Source organism: Diabrotica virgifera, chromosome 7 (assembly GCF_917563875.1).
Source record: "Diabrotica virgifera virgifera chromosome 7, PGI_DIABVI_V3a".
Lineage (NCBI taxonomy): Eukaryota > Metazoa > Arthropoda > Insecta > Coleoptera > Chrysomelidae > Diabrotica > Diabrotica virgifera.
In genome coordinates this window covers 208,311,606-208,331,143 of record NC_065449.1, presented here as the reverse complement: position 1 = coordinate 208,331,143, position 19,538 = coordinate 208,311,606, and the positions used below count along the sequence as shown (strand labels likewise).

The 19,538-nt window shown below is 34.5% G+C and overlaps 1 protein-coding gene across 2 annotated transcripts in view; it reads right to left on the bottom strand.

The window, feature by feature from the left end:
• LOC114329993 (ATP-binding cassette sub-family C member 4) overlaps positions 1-19,538 on the bottom strand; it is a 102,018-nt gene that overhangs the window by 75,513 nt on the left and 6,967 nt on the right. For both annotated transcript variants that reach the window (XM_050655868.1, XM_050655869.1), the window contains exons 2-5: positions 12,443-12,570; positions 10,785-11,030; positions 930-1,137; positions 290-515 (exon numbers count right to left, since the gene is read on the bottom strand). In XM_050655868.1, coding sequence (XP_050511825.1) covers positions 290-515; positions 930-1,137; positions 10,785-11,030; positions 12,443-12,516 — 754 coding nt within the window. In that variant the 5' untranslated portion in view covers positions 12,517-12,570. The remainder of the gene's footprint in view (positions 1-289; positions 516-929; positions 1,138-10,784; positions 11,031-12,442; positions 12,571-19,538) is intronic.

The following is a 19,538-nucleotide window of genomic DNA, read 5'->3' as shown; positions in this document are numbered from 1 at the left end:
AGTAATATTATCGGTATTTTGAACATTAACAGTCCAAGCTTCGACACCATAAATAAGAATAGAGTGGATGTAATATTTTACCATCAGATATTTGCAGATTGGATCTGGATTGCAGATCTGGATTTGCAGATTGAATCTTTGGCTACTCAGAAATTTAATAATTTTCAGTGTTTATGAGTGTTCAAAAGTGAAAAATACATTAAGTTAATAGACTATGCAATGAAGTGCATTCTAGTACAATGCAGAGTACAACACATTAAAATAGAGTAAGTATTAAAGAGCAACTCACCTTGTACTAGTAAACTAATAATTCCCATGGCAATAATTCCAACCAGCGATGACAGACCAACTTGTTGCCAAATGATAAAGGTTAAAAATATAACTTGGAAAGGCATTACCCAAAGAGAATGTAAGGGCAATAATCCATAATCAAATCGGTTGACATCATTGGATAATAAATTAATTATCTGTCCAGCTCCAGTTTCCGTCATAGCTTTTTGGCTAAGTCTCATTATCTGAAATATAATACACTGATTTATTTATGCCTACGAAAATTTTAATTTTTAGTAAAAATAGAACGATAAAAAATACAGGTGTATGGCTCAAATTGTTTTTATAACGACAAAATAAGACAACCTAGATTACTGACAAATAAAATTAGCACTTCGGATGTTGTGTAAATTAAAAAGGCACTAATTTATGCAGATGTGAAGGAGGATTAAGTTGTTTGTTTTTAATCGACGGATAGCCACAGGTAGATATTATGTAAATAATATTTTCTTAAAATAAATATGAGAGCGTCTCAAAAGTTCTCAAAATTTTATTGTATCTGTCTATAGGTAACAATTTAAAAAAAAATTGATGTTTCAGTATTTAAAAATAAATTTCTTTCTTGGTTTATTTCAAGAAAAAAGAAATATCTTTCTTACTTTGCGATAAACTAAAGATGATGTTGATATTTTAACCCTCATTGCAACACACATCAATCCAAAATAACAGTGATGATAGATAAATATTATTGCCGCATCTAAGGCAACTAACAGGAAACCATATAAGTATATATTTGTTCTTATTTCGTCCGTCAATTCTACTGAAAAAAAGAAAAGTAGTTTTCCTAAAACCATTGGCTGCGAGCACCTATAATAATAAGAGCGATTAGAATGCCAAGTTCCTGTTAAACTAATAATTAAAATGTGTTTGTTAAACTTAACAATAATAACCAAACTAAGTTCTCAATCCAGTAATACAGAAAACGACAATAAATATCGTTGTCATACTCATACTACTAGATTGACAACAGATGAAAATTCTCTGGTTATTACCCCCATGACTTTCAAAAATTATAAGTCGTACGGGTGCCGAGACGAACATTAAGATGAGGGAATTTTAAATAATTCACGTCCCATCTGCTCAGCATGGTAAAGTTCCAATGAGAAGGTTTCCTAAGTACTCCACAAAAGAGTAAATGAATTAAAAATGTATAAACATTTTTAATTTCTTTGCAACCTGAAAATGCATCAGCATTATACTCTACTTAAATCGAAGAGTGTAGGAAGAGTCTATACCGGTTTCGGGGCTTTTTTGCCCCTCATCAGTAGCCCCATATCCTCTTCTCTCCAATTCAACCAGGTACCTCGATCTGTGCCTTCCCAGATTGCAAAGAAAGAAATGTCACGGATATCGTAGCGACATCTGCTAAGAAACAAACTAATCCAGAACTAATGAAGTTCTCAATCCAGTAGTATAGAAAACGACAATAAATATCGTTCTCATACCACTAGATTGACAACAGATGAAAACTCTCTGGTTACTACCGGCGCGACTTTCAAAAATTATAAGCCATACGGGTGCCGAGACGAACATTAATATGAGGGAATTTTAAAAAATTCACGTCCCATCTGCTCAGCGTGGTAAAAATTATTTTAATATTAAAAAAAATATTTTTAATATACAAAAACCTACACAAAGACAAAAGGACGATTTTACCTTTGAAAAAAAAAATAAAAAAAACATTGTCAATATTTTTAAAAACTTTCGGATGGTATCAAATACGACTGCCCAGCTGTATCCTATTTGCAACTCATCGTTCTCTTTGCCTTATCCCTATGCGGAGTTGGCTTACCTAATTGCATTTCTCCACACAATTCTATCTTGGGTCATATCAATGTTAATCCTCTTTACCAACATTCCCGCCTTATCGTCTCCCCCCAGGTCTTCTTTGGTCTTCCTCTCCTACTCCTTCCAGGAATCTGCACTTCAGCTATTCTTCGTATTGGGTGATTAACGTCTCGAAGTTGAACATGACCAAACCATCTTAACCTATGCTCTCTAATTTTGGCATCAATCGTTGCCACACCTAGACTTCCCCTAATATACTCATTTCTAATTTTATCCTTCTTTGTCACTCCACTCATCCATCTAAGCATTCTCATTTCCGCCACATGCATTCGTTGTTCCTCTTTCTTTTTCACTGCCCAACATTCAGTTCCGTACATCATAGCCGGTCTTATGGCTTTTTTATAGAATTTTCCCTTCAGCTATATTGGAATTTTCTATCACACAACACACCACTCGCTTCTTTCCACTTTATCCATCCAGCCCTAATTCTACTGAATTTATCTCCATCTATTTCTCCATTACTCTGTAATACCGATCCTAGGTATTAACTATTGCTTTTCACAATCATTTCACCATCCAAAGATACCATTTTATTTGTGGTAACTCCATCTTTACATGAACATTCCAAATACTCTGTTTTTGTCCTACTAAGTTTTAAATCTTTTTCCTCCAGAGCTTGTCTCCACTGTTCCAGTTTTTGTTCTAAGTCTCTTTCACTATTTCCTACTAACACTACCTCATCAGCATACATTAGGCACCACGGAATGCTACCCTGGAGTTTCGCTGTTATCTGGTCCAAAATTATGAAAATAAATAAGGACTAAGAACCGAGCCTTGGTGCAATCCTACTTTCACCTGAAATTTATCAGTCTCTCCCACACCTGTCCTAACACTAGTCGTTACTCCCTCATACATATCTCTCACAATCTTTACATATTCGCCAGGGACTCCTTTCTTATTGAGTGCCCACCACAGAATCTCTCTAAGAACTCTATCATATGCTTTCTCAAGATCAATGAATACAATATGAACCTTGGTCTCTTTATTCCTGTATTTTTCTATCAGTTGCCTTACAATGAAAATTACATATGTTGTTGATCTGCCCTGCATAAAGCCAAATTGATTATCGGATATTTCGGTTTCTTCACGTTGTAGCAGATGGATTTCTACTACAATATTTTATAAAAAATATCCATTAATTTTAATCCTATCCCAAGAAAAATATTAATTTTTTTAATATATTTTGCGAGTTTATATATCTTTAAAATTTCCTAAGCCGCTCCTGTTCGCATTGTAAAGGTTAGGAAATTTCCTATTTATTTGTGTAGCAATAACCAACTACGTAGATTGTTATTGAAAACATCCATTATTCGAGAATGAATCCTCTAAAAGGTTCAGTGTTTTTCCTTTAAGTTTTGAGCGCTAAAAATCCCATGTTATTATTGGTCTGCATTTTGAAAGATCCTTGAGTTGTAGTTGACGATTGGTCAATAGTTTTGGCCGAACGATCGAGAAGAAATGCATCGTTTGGACGCGAGAGAGACGTGACGATGTAAAGCCAGTTCTAAAAGTACATCACTTCAGTAAACATCTTTTTGTTAGAACTCAACCAACAGACTCGTAGAAAGTCGCACTTTGCCGGCAAAATGGTTTTATTTTTATGGTAAAAGAAGTGAAAGACTGGCAGTTTGCCCAGTAAATGTCAACGAATATAATGACAATAGTTTCACGGCATTTTAATGGATATATTATTGTGAAATAGTTCTATTGTTATGCAGTTTGGTTTGCCGGTGGTAATAAAAAAGAAGTGCGTGGTTTCCTGGTTCCTGTCCTTTATGTAGCTGTTGCTATTTTTATGATATATGGATTTGTTCATGTTCCAGTAAGAAATGCCCGGATGATATTATTTGGTATCGATTTTATCCAGTTTAGTAATGATTTGAATATCTTCCCTCCCTCCAATCTCGAATGGAAAGTTTTGAAGTTCCAAGTGTTGTGACATGGATTTTTGTTTTAAGGTATGATAATGTTTATTTTAAATAAATTCACAAGTGGATATTAATGGTAAAGGTTTTACATAATTAAATGTTTGTTTTCAACATGGAAAATATTTTATTGTAAAGTAAATGTAAAATGGCAGTGACTTTTGACAGCCATGTCAAATTTTAGTTTTGGTACACTGCTAAAAATAAATAAGGTTAAAAATTGTAAAACCATATATTTGTTTTTATTATTCATTTCTTTTTTGAGAATATGTTTATTCTCGGAGTAAGTTTTAAATAAACATTATAAAATGTACACATCTTTATTTCTGTAACCTCTTTTTTAAAAAAATTATTAACAGATATCTAATACAAGTGAATAAGTTTTAGAACAGAAGAAAATATAATGGCATAGAAGCCAATAATGATAAATAAGTAGCCCACTATAACCCCAACGAGGAATCTACGATGAATGTCCCCCAGTTGCTTTCCAGTAAGTACTCGATATGAGAATTTGAGGATTTTTCGAACGGCGTCCCAATTTGTTTAAATAGTAGGAAAGTCCTCAAGTCTGTGTAAGTATCCTTAGCTTATTAGATTTTGTAGTCATTACTTCATTAAACCCTCTTAAAAATACAGGTAGTCGTTGAAAAACGCTTCAAATGGCACCCAACGTGTGAGGCCGATTCATTTTTCTGCCTCCTTCAGTATCCAGTTGTTGTCTTGTCCAGTTGAACGCTTCAACTGGCCCCGACAACGTGGGTCGTGTTATTTCTAGCCCCCTGACCCCATTAGCATGTGCCCACTACCATGTCCTTTTAGCCTCCTTTCGGTCTCATTTGTATTACAACTGTTAGGCAGTGCCCGTCCCCTTGGGCAGCCGATCTCGGTTTGTGGTGCAGGTGTTTCCGACAACTTGGAAGCTCGACTCATTTTCTATTTTGTTTACCCACTGTTACAAGTCTAGCTTGTAGACATGTTCAACTAGTAGTTAGCCTATCTACTAGTCCCCAATGTCTTTAGCCACCCCCCACTTAGTGTTACACTTGTAATACTTGTAACGTACACCCTGAAGTTTGACCCGAGTAAATATCGCCCCAGTCTTCCCATATAGTTTAGCCCAGATTCCTCTTGTCTTGCCCCCAGAAACTGTTTCATGTCTTTTAGTGCCCCCGAAACTGTTTCAGTCTTTTAGTTCCCACAAAAGAGCCCATTTTTATAAATTTTGTTTACGAATGTTAATAATTTTTCCAAAGAGGTGTAAGTATGTACACATTTTGTTGTGGTGTTGATTTGGTCATGCTGCTGATTGTATAGGCATGTACCATTTCATACATCATAGTGTATTTACATTGTAACCCCATTTTATGTAAACTGTAGTATACTGGTATTGTATTTTATGTATTATACAACAGAATAGTATGTTAAATATTGTGACGTACTTACTATATTGTATTGATATTGTACCCATGATGAAAGCATTGGTTAATATATAGACAAACAGATGAGTAAAAAGTAAAGTAAAAAATATTTTTTAGAAAATTTTTGGTAATAAGTAACGTTAAATTTTTTTGAAAATTTTGGTAAAAGTTACAATTAAAATGTTTAGAATATTGAATCCACTTATAGAGTATAAGAATATGTTATATTTTTTTGCATGTATTCTTGTAGATCATCAGTTTTTTACAGAATAAACGTTTTTTGTGATTATTGATTTGGTCGTTTGAGTAGATGTGTGATAATAGTTGGTATGGTCCGTGTATGAGCTAATTCGGTATGGTCTGTGTGTGTAAGTCCCGTGATTTTCCAGCGAAGCCTATCTATATTTGGGTATATTATTGCCACAGGTTAGTTGGAGAAGTCATCCTTGAAGAAGTAACCCCATGAAGAAGTGAAGAGGGAAACCGTGGCGAGGCCCCTCCACTTATTAATTAAGAAGTAGACCCCTTGTTTTTTCAAGCAGCCAGGAGAAAAGCTATCACTTTTTGATTTGAAGATAGCGTACTCTGTCGACACTGTTTTGAAAAAAACCCTTGATATATGGATTTGTTCATGTTAGAAGTGAAGAAAAAGTAACCCCATGAAAAAGTGAAGAGGGAAACCGTGGCGAGGCCCCTCCACTTATTAATTAAATGATGTATGTTTTCTTGTATCTGGCATATCACAAGTGTAATACTCGTGATGAGGAAGTGTTTTACAGTTGTCTGGGAATACTCCCATTAATAGTCGGAGCAAGAACGGTTTTATTTGTGTAAGCTCATATAAGAACCAAATTTCAATATTTGTTTGTGTTTGTAAACCCATGTATATGGAGTATATATAAGAACCAAGTTTCAATATTTATTTGTGTTTGTAAGCCCATGTATATGAAGAATGTCTAAATGTCTTATGAATCTGTTTGTTCCCTGCTTGTTTGTCTATCCCTGTTTAGTCTGGAAATTTTAGAGTCTGTTATCCCGTAATGTCTGTTAGCCCATGTCCCTGATGGAGTTTGATTTTTTTTGGCGAATAGTTCGTTGACCTCTCTTGTGTTTGTTTATTGAAAGTAGGCCAAGAGCAGAAGCTGTGACAAGGCTGGTGAGCTTAGGATCTGGCCGCGTTGAGTACAGGTGAAGCTTGCTTTCGGTGGATAAATGGAAGTGGTCGTTCGTCGGAATTGTCATTCTTTCCAATGTCCCTTTGGTCTTTCCCTTGTGTGTTTGCTTTCATCCCTGTTTTGAAAAAGTAGTCTAACCCCAGTTTGGAAGAGTGAAGTCTACTCATGTTTTGGAAAAATATGGTCTACTTATGTTTTGGAAAAGTAAGATCTACTCATGTTTTGGAAAAGTAAGATCATATCCCCGGTTTTGAAAAATAAAGAATATCCCAGTTAGTGATTTGAAAATGTGAAAGTTGTCTTGTGAACTTTCATGAAAGGCTTTTATGTCCTAGGTAGGACTGTTGATTGAAAACGTAATGATGTAGTATTTCCTATGTCATGTGTTACGTTCATTTTTTTTGGTCTTGATTAAATGGTTTGATATCCCATTTGAAACCAGTATACTAGTTTTTTTTTTGGTCTTTTTATGTTGTCACACGCACCCCCCCCCTTTGTTGGTTTTGTTTGAATGAGTTGTTGAGATAAGTTATTTGTGACATTTTATCTCGACGAGGTATTTAGACTGGATTGTCTAAATCCTCCTTTTGCAGAACCGTTGCCGATAAAAGTCCCGTGAAACTCGCTAGGTGTTTAGAGTTTAAGCAGATGCCTATCTGCTGAGCCAAGAGCTCAGAAAGATTTTTTAGTTTTTGAAAACCAATCCTGGTTAGGCAACGAGGTGATGAGGCTGTGTCTGCCCTGCTATATGGTATATATTATATGGTATATATAGTATATATGTCACTTGTGTTACTGCAGTGGATGTCAGCGAGGTCCACACAGGGCACAAGATTATTTCTTTCCCAAGGCACAGAAACTCTTGTCACCTACAGTTCTTTGTAGAGTCAAGAAACATTTAAGTCTACTCGACTTTAAAGAGTCTGGCGATTGATGGCACGCTAGCCCACTCCCTAACAATGATGTTTTGTTTTTGTTTAATCCCCACTAGCCATTATTTAAATATTTTTGTATTGTTGTCCTGTCACACCCAAGAAGTCAATGTTGGATTTTTGTAGTTATCGAAAACTGAATTGGTAATCCAGTTTCCTCTCTTCCGAGGAGGCTATTGTAGCAGATGGATTTCTACTACAATATTTTATAAAAAATATCCATTAATTTTAATCCTATCCCAAGAAAAATATTAATTTTTTTAATATATTTTGCGAGTTTATATATCTTTAAAATTTCCTAAGCCGCTCCTGTTCGCATTGTAAAGGTTAGGAAATTTCCTATTTATTTGTGTAGCAATAACCAACTACGTAGATTGTTATTGAAAACATCCATTATTCGAGAATGAATCCTCTAAAAGGTTCAGTGTTTTTCCTTTAAGTTTTGAGCGCTAAAAATCCCATGTTATTATTGGTCTGCATTTTGAAAGATCCTTGAGTTGTAGTTGACGATTGGTCAATAGTTTTGGCCGAACGATCGAGAAGAAATGCATCGTTTGGACGCGAGAGAGACGTGACGATGTAAAGCCAGTTCTAAAAGTACATCACTTCAGTAAACATCTTTTTGTTAGAACTCAACCAACAGACTCGTAGAAAGTCGCACTTTGCCGGCAAAATGGTTTTATTTTTATGGTAAAAGAAGTGAAAGACTGGCAGTTTGCCCAGTAAATGTCAACGAATATAATGACAATAGTTTCACGGCATTTTAATGGATATATTATTGTGAAATAGTTCTATTGTTATGCAGTTTGGTTTGCCGGTGGTAATAAAAAAGAAGTGCGTGGTTTCCTGGTTCCTGTCCTTTATGTAGCTGTTGCTATTTTTATGATATATGGATTTGTTCATGTTCCAGTAAGAAATGCCCGGATGATATTATTTGGTATCGATTTTATCCAGTTTAGTAATGATTTGAATATCTTCCCTCCCTCCAATCTCGAATGGAAAGTTTTGAAGTTCCAAGTGTTGTGACATGGATTTTTGTTTTAAGGTATGATAATGTTTATTTTAAATAAATTCACAAGTGGATATTAATGGTAAAGGTTTTACATAATTAAATGTTTGTTTTCAACATGGAAAATATTTTATTGTAAAGTAAATGTAAAATGGCAGTGACTTTTGACAGCCATGTCAAATTTTAGTTTTGGTACACTGCTAAAAATAAATAAGGTTAAAAATTGTAAAACCATATATTTGTTTTTATTATTCATTTCTTTTTTGAGAATATGTTTATTCTCGGAGTAAGTTTTAAATAAACATTATAAAATGTACACATCTTTATTTCTGTAACCTCTTTTTTAAAAAAATTATTAACAGATATCTAATACAAGTGAATAAGTTTTAGAACAGAAGAAAATATAATGGCATAGAAGCCAATAATGATAAATAAGTAGCCCACTATAACCCCAACGAGGAATCTACGATGAATGTCCCCCAGTTGCTTTCCAGTAAGTACTCGATATGAGAATTTGAGGATTTTTCGAACGGCGTCCCAATTTGTTTAAATAGTAGGAAAGTCCTCAAGTCTGTGTAAGTATCCTTTGCTTATTTGGTTATGTAGTTAGTCTTCTTTAAACCCTCCTACCCCTCCCAACGAATCTACGACCCGCCACCGCACAAAAAAAATGAGCTGCCGTTCGCATGAAGGTTTGCATGTCTGTTCCTTCTACTAGCCCCATTTCTACCCCACAGTATCTCTATAGATAGTCTTTCCTTGTCCCCATAGAGCAGACATGTAAAACGCTTCAACGTATCCGTCTATCAATTACTCTCCCCCATATTTTCATGGTGTGGCTAAGTAGTTTCATCCTAGTTTGTACATTGCTGTATGTCTCCCTTGTTTTTGTAGACAGGTAGTAATATACTGCTTCTCCATTCGTCTGACGTTTGTCCAACTTCCATAATTCTATTAAATAGACCTGCTAGCCAACTTATTCCTGTCTCTCCCAATGCTCTCCATACTTCCCCAGGAATATCATCTGCTCCGACTGCTTTTCCTTTCTTTATTTTTTGAAGCGTTTGAGCCACTTCCTCGTTTGTTATTCTGGTAACCATTGCTGTTACTGTCTCCGTTAACTCCACAGGCTGTCTGTCAAATTCTTCATTTAATAAACTGCCAAAATACTTTCTCCATCTCTTTTTGACCTCCTTTTCGTGAATTATTATTTTGTTAATTTCATCTCGGATACATCTAATCTCATTAAAATCTCTTGCTTTCTTTGCTCTCTGTTTGGCTATTTTATATATCTTTGCTTCGCCTACCCTTGTATCAAGTTGATCGTATAGGTTTGAATACGCTTCTGCTTTAGCTTTTGCTACTGCTGCTTTCGCTTCCTTTTTGGCTACCATATAGTTTTCAAGATCTATGTCCGATCTGGTTTCTTGCCACTTTATATAATTTTTCCTCTCTTTTATTTTTCCTTCATTTGACCACCACCAAGTCTCTTTATCCTCCTATTTGCAACTATGACATCTTAAATGGTAGATCCCCTTTTGTATTTGTTTGGAATTTTGGATTAGTTTTAAAAAAATAAGTAATTTTTATTTAAAATATTTTTTAATTATCTAGCCCCACTGAAGACGTCTTGAGAGACAGAAACGTACGTATGGGGATGGTGGATCACCTCTGAACCGAAATGAAACATAAGCTGTTTTTCAATTTTTCATTTTACTCGTATTTTGAGTCCACGGAATCAACTTTCGTTGGAATTTTTTCTAGAAGAATAGACGGAATGTGGCTGCATATTGTAGAGTCCCTTTCGTCTTCTTTATTCGTCATCTCCTTGCCTTATAAATTGTAAAAGGCAGAAATTAAGGATGTTACCAGAAAGTGGTTCCAAGAGAATTTTCGGATTTATTGTTTAGATCTGGGAAATCCCATTTCTCCATTTTTTAATTGTTGATAAATGGCGCTATAATTGGAAAAAAAGGGTTTATCCTGATAACCTAGGAAAAATATGGAAAATGTCCATAATATCTTGAGAAATATCCTACTAAATTAAATTAAAACCAAAAGCCAAGTGTTCAAAAATCTATCGAATGGTCCGAAGGTACGAAAACTTTGAATCTCCTTACAGATTGAAGCACAGCATAAGTACTTACATAATCACCGCATACAATATAAACCATAATATTCCATAAAGCATAAATTCAAAATAATGAGCTTTTATCAAAGCTCTAAGCAAACTAGGTTTTTTGTTATTTTGTTTTAATGCGACTATTTCTTCATCCCAAACACGCTGAAGTTTGTCGCCCAAAATCTGAGATCTGTCTTTGTCTTGACATTTAAACAAGTCTTTTAACTGAAATTCGGCTTCTTTTCCCTTTCGTATAAATGAAATCATCCATCTGAAAGAAAAATTTTCTTTATGAAATTGCTATATATCATCTGGTAAATAACAAACAATTGGTCAATTAGTATATAACAACTGCTAATTAAAAAACTCGAGGACATTAAAATAAAAGAAAATAACACGCCATAAACATATTACTGTTAATTAGTGACTCAGATATTTGCGTTCATTAAAACCATACAACTAATTGATACTAGAAAGGTACATGATTTTCTTTCAAACTTTTATTATAAAAAAACTTTTAGATAATTTGGTTCAGAAGTCGTTTAATAAAACTCTCTTGTGTTGTTCCTCCATCCTGATTAAATCTTCAGTTTAATCTCCTTACACCTACTCCTTGCGTGCTTACGTCACGCTGTAAGTCTTTCGGAAAAGCTGATGTACCACTGGTATTTTGTCTCAATTATTTCACACCAATCGTTTTTCCATTCTGTAGATATATTCTTCTTCTTCTTCTTAAGGTGCAGATGCATTTCTTCGTAGGCTTTCACAGTACATTGTCTTGTCAGGAGAGATGTTAAGGCGGAGACAGATATCCGCGCCGCGAACTCTGCGCCGTATGTGCGCCGCGCGTTCGTGGCGCGGTTATTGTTCGTTAAAATTTTTCATTTTGACGATCCAGAGGAAACTTACGAACGTTTAGTAATTGTAGATAATCATGTCTCTGTCCTGTACTTCTACTACATCTTATTTTGGTATTGTTCTGAAACTATTTTCTTGTGTCATCTTATGCAATTTACTATTTTATGTGGAATAAGCCACAGTTTGGGAACATTTCGGGAACTACCTTTTTCGCTTCCTGGCAACACAAATATAATGGTAGGGGAGCCCAAGCGGGGATTTTTGCAGTTACTCGAGCGCGTCAGACTATCATATGGGGAGAAACGTGGTACCCTGCAGATGTACCTCCACCATATATTGGCTCTTAACACAGGGGAGTTCGTTCAGGGGGGCCCGAAAAAAAATCTATCCTTAAAATATTCGAAATTGTCAGATTAAGATAAGGTAAGTTAAGTACATGCAAAAGAGTCTATATTTCAAAAATATGACGATTTGAGCGGGGCGTACGGAAATGGGTGAGTCAAAAAGTTTCACAAAAAAAAGCGAATATTTCGCGAAATGAACGTCAGATTGAAAAACTAAAAACTACGTGTTCAATATTTTTCAAAAATCTATCGAAAAATACCAAACTTGACCCCCCACGGAGAGGGGTGGGGGGTAGATTTAAAATTTTAAATACAAATCCCGCGATCTTTCGCAAAATAAACATCATATCGAAAAACTGCAAAATACGCTTTATCAATGTTTTTGAAAAATCTATCGAATGGTTCCAAACACGACCCCCCCACGGAGGTGAGGTGGGTATAAATCAAAAATAGGTTTATGCAAATATTTTATATTACTTACCCAAAAAATAATTTCGATATTGGGTTGGCCTTGGGCCTAGGATTTTCATGTTTAAAGTTATGTCCTGTATTCATGGTAAAACAGTTTTATATTTTCCTTTGATAAAAAAACTTAATACCAAATGCCCCCTAAAAAAAATACAAACAAAATATATTTAATTTTCCTCAAGAGTACAACGGTACCTTTATATCTCTTAATATTGTGAAAAGTGGAATTAAAAACTATATTTTAATATGCAATAATTACATCTAGACCGGCCTGTATCGTCGCCTCCGCTAGAGAAATTATTGCGACTCGATTTTTTTGCACAAACTTACTCAAAAAGAGGTCCTTATAACATATCCACCGAGTGCCGGGCGGTGTCGTGGTCGAAAAATTGTTAAAACAATTTTTTAACAAATTCACAAAAATAATTTTTTCTGTCATTTGTCATTTTTCTCTAAAATTGATTATTGTCGAGTTATATGCGATTAAAAATTTGAAAAATGCGAAAATGGCCATTTTCAAGGCTTGACTCAATTAAAAATTATTATTATGACATTCAAAAAGTGACCAAATCAAGTTTCAAACCCCTTCTTCAAGGTTCTGAAGAGATTTTTGTCATCATTTTATTACAAAGCTGCTATTTTTAATTATTAACAATTAGCGCTATAGTCCAACTGTATCGTCATCCCCGTTAGCGAAACTATTTCGATTAGATCTTTTTGCAAAAACTTACTCAAAAAGAGGTCCTTATAACACATCCACAGGGTGCCGGGCGGTGCCGTGGTCAAAAAATTGTTTAAACAATTTTTTTTTTAAATAAATTCACAAAAATAATTTTTTTATTGCGAACGAATTTTGCACTCTAGGATGTACCAAAAAATAGAAGAACAGCTTGGTGATACACAGTTTGGATTCCGCAATAACCTTGGGACCAGAGAAGCATTGTTTAGTATTCAGGTTATGGTACAGAGATGCAGAGATGTCGGACATCCGGTTTATATGTGTTTCATTGACTTTGAGAAGGCCTTTGATCGGGTAAAACATACGGAAATGATTGCTATTCTTCAGAAAGTGGGTATTGATGATAAAGACCTACGCATTATCAAAAATCTTTACTGGCATCAACGTGCAAACATCAGGATTGGCTGGGACACGTCTGAAGAACTTCAAATACGAAGAGGAGTAAGGCAGGGCTGCATTTTGTCCCCACTAATATTTAACATCTATTCTGAGTTTGTTTTCAATAAAGCAGTGGATAATGCTCAATGTGGTATCAAAATGAATGGCGTCAATATTAATAATTTGAGATATGCGGATGACACGGTGTTAATTGCGAGCAATTATGAAGAACTTCAACATCTGATTAATAGGATTACCACAACGTGTGATGAATATGGACTCAAGCTAAACACCGCAAAGACCAAGGTGATGGTTGTCAGTAAGACGCCAATACAACCGGAAGTAGTAACAGCTTATGGTGAACAATTAGAAAGAACTAACAGTATCACCTACCTTGGTTGTAATCTAAATGAGAACTGGGACATGAGCAAAGAAATTAGAATACGTATAGAGAAGGCCAGAGCTGCATTCTTTAAGATAAAGAAACTTTTATGTGGAAACAACATTACTTTGAATCTTAAAATTAGATTAGTGAGATGTTATGTGTTCTCTATTCTTTTGTACGGTGTCGAAGGTTGGACTTTAACAGATACTCTTCTCAAGAAATTGGAAGCCTTTGAAATTTGGGTATACCGAAGAATCCTACGAATAAGTTGGGTGGATAGAGTTCGTAACGAAGTTGTTTTGCACCGGATGGGAAAAGTCACAGAAGTCGTCAGAACAGTTAAAAATCGAAAACTTGAATATTTTGGCCATGTTATTCGACACCCAGAGAGATATAATATACTCCATTTAATAATACAAGGCAAGGTAGACGGAAGAAGAGGGCCAGGTCGAAGAAGAACGTCATGGCTTAAAAACCTGAGAGAATGGTATAACAGATCCTCTGCATCCCTTTTCCGAGCTGCCGTTAACAAAATTACTATAGCCAATTTGATAGCCAACGTTCGATAATCGAGCACGGCACATGAAGAAGAAGAACGATTTTTTTAGATAAATTGGGTTATTCTGAGCAGAAAAGGTCTCTTGTGATTTTACTCTAAAATTGATTGTTGTCGAGTTATATGGCCATTTTCGCATTTTTCAAATTTTAAGTCGCGTATAACTCGACAATAATCAATTTTAGAGAAAAATCACAAGAGACCTTTTCTGCTCAGAATGTCCCAAATTATCTAACGACGGGGGCGACGATACATCCTGGACTATAGCGCTAATTGTTAATAATTAAAAATAACAGTTGTGATAAAATAATGACATAAATCTCTTCAGGACATTGAAGAAGGGGTTTGAAACTTGATTTGGTCACTTTTTGAATGTCATAATAATAATTTTTAATTGAGTTATTAAGCTATGAAATGTTCCATTTTGGCATTTTCTAAATTTTTTATCGCATATAAGTCAACAACAATCAATTTTAGAGAAAAATGAAGAGACCTTTTTTGCTCAGAATGACCCAAATTATCTAAAAAAAAATTGTTCGAAATAAAAAAAAATATTTTTGTGTATTTGTTTAAAAAAATTGTTTAAACAATTTTTCGACCACGGCACCGCCCGGCACCCCGTGGATATTTTATAAGGACTTTTTTTGAGTAAGTTTGTGCAAAAAAATCGAATCGGAATAATTTCGCTAGCGTGGGCGACGATACAGCCCGATCTAATCCTTCTAATTGAAAAATAAATAAAGTATGGCTCTAGTTTCCGAATTGCAAAGAAAGAAATGTCACGGATGAACTAGAGCCATCTACCGAAAAACAAAGTAAGTTATCAATCGAAGTAGCACAGAAAACGACAATAAATATCGTTTCCATACCACCAGATTGACAACAGGTGGAATACTTATTTTGGTTATACCTCCTGAGATTTTCTAAATTTATAAATCAAACAGGATGCCGAGGATAGGCCAAAAGTATGATACGTGGACAAGTCGGAGAGAAGAGGATATGGGACTACTGATGAGGGGGAAAAAACCTCCGGAACCGGTATAGACTCTTCCTGCACTCTCCGATTTAACCAGAGTATTATGCAGGGCCGCGTTTAGGTCAATTGACGCCCTAGGCAATTCTCTAATAGCCGCCCTTCAAACATGTACCTACCATTTTTTGCAAAAAAAAAATGCAAAAATTTTTATTTAAGTAAGAATACACTAAAAATGGATTTAAACTACGATGTTTATATACCTATAACAGAAAAAATCGTCTCTCCAGTTCGATCACATCAGAGAATTCTTTTCAAAAAAAGACTTTCCAAAAAAAATTTTTCTTAACAAATTCGACTAATTGTTGATGCGTTCTTGCGTCATACTTGATGGGAAATTATTTTTAATTCTTGACATTTTCGAAAATGAGCTTTCAGCGGACACGTTGGCAATTGGAATGCACAAATAAATGTGCAAAGCAATGTCAAAATTAGGAAAAATATCTTTCAATCCACTTAGTGCAGTCACCGAAGGTTTTGACCTCCGATTTTGTTAAACCTCCATTGATTTTCATGAAAATTGGTGAGTAGTTAGAGGATAGCTCAAGAAACAAAGGTGGCATGATGCCAACTTGCGCTTTTACCGTGGTGGTGGATACCACCCCTTCTCAAGGGTGAAAATTATTATTTTTTAAATAATACCATAAATCGATAGAGAGACAAATTCTAAGAAAAATTTGTTATAGTTATTAAAAGGTATATTAAAAAGTTATTAATATAAATCAATACTTTTTGAATTATTAAAGATCAAAGATTTTATTTTTTTCGTAAAAAAAAGCATGTTTTATAGATGTTTTTCACGTATAACTCAAAAAGTATAAGCTTTTGTTATTATTACCAAAATTAAAGATAATAAAAATCTGAATACACTCCTCACTTAAAGACCTAAACTACTGTTAATTAAAAGTGAGTTATGGGTAATTGAATGTATATTTTTTTCGACGAGTACGCAAATCTAAGTATTCAAGCTTAAATAACGGGAAAACGATGCATTTTATAAAAAATACCTGTAAAATTTAATGATTTCAACAATTTTGACCGGTTTACAATTCATATTTTTGAAAAAAAGATATAATTTAAAAAATCAGAATTTTTTAAATTATCGGAATTTTCATATTCTTTTTATAATAACTCCAAAAATACTCAATATACGTAAAAACTGATATACATATGTATAACCAAATTTTAGTTTTTTCTGTATCAAATATTTTACCTTTTTACTATTTCTGTAGGGTAAAAAATAACCGAGATAGAAACGTTTAAAGCTTAAATTTTTCTGCGAAAACCATGTAACCAGGGCCATTACAACTTTTGGTTTTAAAAAAGTAAGGCTACGGCTCCACGGGCGAGAAATTGACGCTAGAAGTAGCCGTAAAACGAACTTAAGGTTCCGCGGAACGGAATAGGAATAGCCGAACTGGACCGACTACGCACAAGTCCTGTTGTCGGTACAGTTCGGCTATTCCTATTCCGTTCCGCGGAACCTTAAGTTCGTTTTACGGCTACTGCTAGCGTCAATTTCTCGCCCGTGGAGCCGTAGCCTAAGGGGTTTAAAAGATTAAATTCAACGTGGTTTAATAGCCCTTAAAATAAACTTTCAAATGGTTTTTAGACAAACCTGATATCGTAAAAATTAACGAAGTAATTAAAAAAAAACAATAACTTTTTTGGAAAAATTTTTAAAAGATAGGTTTTGAAAAATATTGGGTGCATAAATTTGAATGCTACCAAGTTGTTCGAGGGCTCATTTTATAGATATTTCTAACTATTTTGACAAATGTTTAATAAGATTATGTTACAAAATGTATCATTTTCACGTTATTTAAGCTTGAATAGGTACTTAGATTTGCGTACTCACCTAAAAAAATATACATTCAATTACCTATTATAACTCACTTTTAGTTAACAGTAAAAGGTTTTTACAGTAAGGAGTTTATTTCATTTTTTATTAGCTTCAATTTTGGTAATAGTAACAATAACTTTTTGGTAAAATCTTATAGTTTGTGAGTTATTTATGAAAAATCGGTTAAAAACATGCATTTTTCTCATGAAAATTAAAATTTTTGATCTTTAATAACTCAAAAAGTTTTGATTTATTTTAATAACTTTATGTAACAAATTTTGATTAGAATTTGCCCCTCTATCTAATTTTGGGGATATTTTTAATAAAATAATTTTCACCCCCGAGAAGGGGTGGCATCCACCTCCACGGTAAAAGCGCAAGTTGACACCATGTCACCTTTGTTTCTTGAGATATCCTCTAACCACTCACCAATTTTCATGCAAATCGATGGAGGTTCAACGAAATCGGAGGTAATAGCTCATATCTACATTCAGTGACTGCACTAACTCTTCTTATATCAATTAGTGAGTTTATTGTGATATCGAAATGACCCCTTAAGTGAATGCATTCATGTATGAATGATGTATTTTGGTCGTCTTTATTTTGTATCAGATTTTCAGCTTCTTTAATAATTTCTTCATTGGCTAATTTTGGCAAATCTGTTAATATGTAACAGGAAAACGTTGATAAATAAGTCGATAAGATTCCAGACGTCTATTCAGGTATCTTATCAGTGTGTTGATTATAATATAGAATGTGTTGATTTTCATCTCATCACTAGCTGAAAAGTTTAGTTCATCATCGGCCTCCTCGTCAAATTGAATTTTTCTTTTTCTTATTTCTTTATATGTTTTATTTGGGCCCAATTTTTTGGCTTAGAGTAAAGTAAAGTAAGTTTTGATAAAGTAATTTGAAAGAGCTTCATAATCTTTATTGACAGAACCCAGATCCATAATTTTTATATACAAATATTTTTTGTTCAGTATTCTTGCCGCCCTCTCAGAATGTGCCGCCCTCTCAGAATGTGCCGCCCTAGGCAACTGCCTATATTGCCTAATGGATAAAGCTGCCCTGGTATTATGCAGCTACTGCATTTTCGTGTTGCAAAGAAATTGAAAGTGTTTATACATTTTTAATTCATTTACTCTTTTGTAGGACTATTAAGGAATCTTTCTTGTTGGAACTTACCACGCTGAGCAGATGAGTTGTGAATTATTTAAAATTCTCTCATCTTAATTTCCTCGGCATCCTGTTTGATTTATAAATTGTGAAAATCTCAGGAGGTGTAACCAAAGAAAGTATTCCACCTGTTGTCAATCTGGTGGTATGGAGACGATATTTATTGTCGTTTTCCGTACTACTTCGATTGATAACTTACTTTGTTTTTCGATAGATGGCTCTAGTTCATTCGTGACATTTCTTTCTTTGCAATTCGGAAAGGCCCAAAGTATGATACGTGGATAAGTCGGAGAGAAGAGATATGGGACTACTGATGAGGGGGAAAAGACCTCCGAAACCGGTATAGACTCTTCCTGCACTCTCCGATTTAACCAGAGTATTATGCAGCTGCTGCATTTTCGTGTTGCAAAGAAATTGAAAATGTTTTTATACATTTTTGAAAAATAAATGTTTGCAAATTTTTTACAAATTATCGATACCCAACATCACTTTTTTATTACAAATACAGTCATATGATAACTCTTTATTAATAATTCTACGAAATCTTTCATGAAATATTTCTTTTATTCATATGCAAGTCTATATCATCAGATGTACACAGCGTAAAATAGAGAGTACAATGCTTCGAAAAAAAGAGGAAGTTCGTAGATGAACCGGAGTATAAGTTATTATCGAACGTATTATAATGCAAAAATGGAGTTGGACGGGACATGTTGCAAGAATGAAAGAGGACAGGTGGCCAAAAAAATTGCTTGGGTGGAGATCAGGATCAGGTGCAGACAAGCGAAGTCGGGGAACCCCCAATGCGATGGACCGACGACCCCTAAAGAATTGTGACTAATTGGAAAGCATAGGCGCTGACCAGAAAAGGATAGCAGTATCTGGAAGAGGCGTATGCTCAACAATGGACAAATCAGAGCTGATTGATGATGACGATGATTGTAGAAAATTGTCTTCTCTACAATAGGTTTTAGAATTCTAATATTTTAATAATAA